The 3,430-nt window shown below is 41.2% G+C and overlaps 1 protein-coding gene across 1 annotated transcript; it reads left to right on the top strand.

Moving 5' to 3' along the window:
* Positions 1-209: 209 nt before the first annotated feature.
* On the top strand, positions 210-3,192 carry FAM150B (family with sequence similarity 150, member B; the record flags this gene model as incomplete). Its single annotated transcript, XM_009586358.1, has 3 exons — positions 210-468; positions 2,947-3,000; positions 3,112-3,192. Coding segments are annotated over exons 1-3 (394 nt in total), but the record flags the coding sequence as incomplete, so codon positions are not given.
* Positions 3,193-3,430: the final 238 nt, after the last annotated feature.

Here is a 3,430-nt window from a genome sequence, read left to right as displayed (position 1 = left end):
CGGGGCTGCCGGAGCGGGCTGGGCTCCCGCGTTGTGTGACCTGCGAAGCGGTCTCCGCGCTTTCCTCCCGTTACGTTTGCGATTTCACCCCCATGAGCCTCCCCACCTCCGACCCACCCCCGTTTTTCTCTTCCAGTGAAGTAGAAGGCCTCCCACTGCAGCGGATCCTTCCTTTTCATCTACTCCTGCACCCTTCGGGTCAGACTGCAATGAGCGGACTGAGGTCTCCGGGGCTGCTGGGGCTGGTGCTCTTAATGCTCTCAGCAGGATATTGCAAAGAGAAAACTGACTCCGCAGATTTGAAGGACAGGCAAAGTCTCTTAAGTCTGATCATGGAGATCATTCAGGAACTGAAAAGGTACCACCTGGAGAAGGACAGTGGGGTGCAGTACTTCTCCAAGCACGACTATAACATAGATCGAAGGGAAGTGGCTGACTACGGAGGATACCAGGACGAGCAGAGAGTTGGTAAGTTATGACTTAGGAAATCTTTTTTTTTTGCTGTAGGGTGCCTTGGTGAATCAGACATCACATCAGGTTACTAATTTTATATCAAGAATTCACCGCTCAGAATACCTGCAGATTCCCTTTGGTATCAGAAACTGACAGAGATGACAAATTTGGAACAGAAAAACTCCATTCACATCTCAGAGTTTCTTGCTCTGGATAATGTACTCAACTGAAAGTCCGACTTCCTGTGTGTTGGCTTTGAACAAAACCTACTAATAAGAGAAAAGACTGAAATGGGCCGAGACCAAAGAAATAAGGGATGAAAGTGCTCTGTTTCCTGGAAGTTTACCACTTTCTAAAATGTGCTTGGTTTAAGTGTTTCCTGGGAATGACCCTAGCAAGAATTCCCCCGCAGGACTATAGTATGTCCTCATAGATATCACATCTAGAAGTCTTTTCCTGCAGCTCAGCTTCATTAAACTTTTCGCCCTGCTTGTTAGTCCGTTTTGTACTCCGGAGGTAGCACCTTTGAAATACTAGGGAACTGAAACAGAGTACTCCTCGGTCACTGTACAACCTGTGACTACTTTGGGACACCCCTGCAGTCATCCTTCTACTTGTTGAATGACTCTTCTCTAACCTCCAGTGAAAGCCCATGTTTGTTTGTTAGACGTTCAGGGTTGTATAGAGCAGTCCAGAAGCAGTCGTACCAAGCCACATAGTGATGGATAGTTACCGCTCAGTTTTGTGATGTACTCCTGTGCATCCAGTTGAAAGTTGATTTGGCTTCTGCTGCCATGTCTAGTTTACTGTTCACTGTCACTCCCAAACCCCTACAGCATTACTGCTGCTCATAGTACGCCTCTTACTGACAGTGACTTTCTGAATATTTTCCAGATGCCTACTCACCTTTTTCCAAACTGGCTTTCATTTTGATAGTATGCTATTTATTTTGCCTTTCTTGATCTCATAAAGCTTCATTGTACCTGTTCTTCATTCTTATTCATATTCAAATATCCTCATGATTTGCATTTGTTGGTGGCTGTCATGAAAATGTTACTTCTCCATCTGGATGATTAATGAATATACAAAGGAAGACAATTTTGTTCCACTTAAGATCAGCATAGTGAGAACATTTTGTTTTATTAATGTTGAAAAGTTAAAGAGGCCAGACTAAGCAGGGAACCCTGATCTGCACAACTCAATCTCAGCATGAACACGGGCGTAGTTTTTGGCCACCCTACATCAGCATATTGGTGCAAAACATCTGGTTTGTGCTGAACAGTTATCTGTGTAAATAATAAACCTACTTCAGAGCCGATTAGGTGGTGGTGGTGTCATTGACTCCTAAGCAGGATTTTTTATTGTTATTATAATGGAGTTATACCCAGCAATTCTGCAAAGGAACTACTGCTTAGAGTCTTTCATTTCAGTTTTGGTATCACTTTCCCAGTGAGCCTGTCCCACGGGAAATTTCTTAGTGAAGCATGTGTGTTTTTAATGCTCTTCATGACATAATTAGGTCAAATATGATAAGGTCAATTTTACTTACACCGACTAAAGTTAGAAGTAAATGAAGAATGACTTTCGAGAAGTGTCTAACCTCACAATTGAATCAGATCTGGATGGAAATGCTCTCTGCTTTATATCTGATAAGAGGTGCCAGGGGAATGAAGAAGGCTGCTCGGGCATTTATGGTCAAATAAATAAAGCACCATGTAGTGTATCATACACAATCAACACTAAGCTATCAGCATAGAGTTCGTAACGGAAAGCAATCAAAGATAGCTGCAAATCAGGAAGACACAAGCAAGGGTTAGGGCTAAAATGGATTTCAGTAAACCAGTTTCATTTTGCCATCTGCTAAACACAAAACGCAAGGTGGTAAACCACAAACATAGGGAGCCAGAAGAGAGCAATTTGCTTGGGATCATTTCCTGTGAATTTTATTTACTGCTAGAGGGGAGAAAAAAGGATTCCTGTAAGTAGGTCAGTCCAGTTTCGTGATTACAGTAGGGCGGTGCTTGTACAAACATACCTGTGACAAAAGAGTGGATGTATTTGTATAAGAGAATTACAAGACACTAAACTAAATATATCTTTGGGTCTTTACCACTAGCGGAATATGCCCTTTCTAAGCAACCATGAACTAAAATTTTTGGAAGAATTTATATCTAGGTAAACTTGATAATGTAATTCATAGGGAGCTAAAATCTGGCTCAGTTAACTGTCATCATCATTAATGACTGCACACCTAACAGACATTACTTGTTTCATCATCACAGTGTGTTTCACAGTGCATTTTACAGTGGCTTCTTATGTAAAACAAATGCTTCCAATTTGGCCTGCTGTATGCAAAGGACTTTTGACCTCTGTGCATCTGTCAAGACATAGTGGTGATGTTTGCTGGACAGAGTTTATTCTCTTTCCCCATACTATGCTTGGCAAGCATAGTTCCAGTGTAGCAGAGTGACTATTCTTTTTTCTGTCCAACAGAAATAGTTCCCAGAGATCTGAGGATGAAAGACAAGTTCTTAAAGCATTTAACAGGTATGTTTTAATTTTGCATTGGTATCCATCATTTCACATACATACCATAAGCTGCACTCTTCTTCCTGTGAGCTGTGCTGATTCATAACTTATTTTTTCTTTATATTTCAGGTCCACTCTACTTTAGCCCAAAATGTAGTAAACACTTTCATCGGCTTTATCACAATACAAGGGACTGCACCATCCCAGCATGTAAGTGCCAAAACCAGAGACTTTCATAAAACAACAGAAAACTCTAAAATTGAATAGCTCTATGAGGTAGTAGTAGTGATACAATGTTAGAATACATTCCTTGCAATGAAGAATTTGGAGTGCTCTAAAATGTACTAAGTATGCTTTACAGCATTGCTAGAACACCACCAGCATTACAGTGAGAAAAATGGAAACACAACTTTTTCACTGCAAGTATATTGCGTAGAATGGCTGTAAA

This window comes from Fulmarus glacialis, unplaced genomic scaffold (genome assembly GCF_000690835.1).
Source record: "Fulmarus glacialis isolate BGI_N327 unplaced genomic scaffold, ASM69083v1 C14195827, whole genome shotgun sequence".
NCBI classification, from domain to species: domain Eukaryota; kingdom Metazoa; phylum Chordata; class Aves; order Procellariiformes; family Procellariidae; genus Fulmarus; species Fulmarus glacialis.
This window is presented reverse-complemented; position numbering and strand designations above follow the sequence as displayed.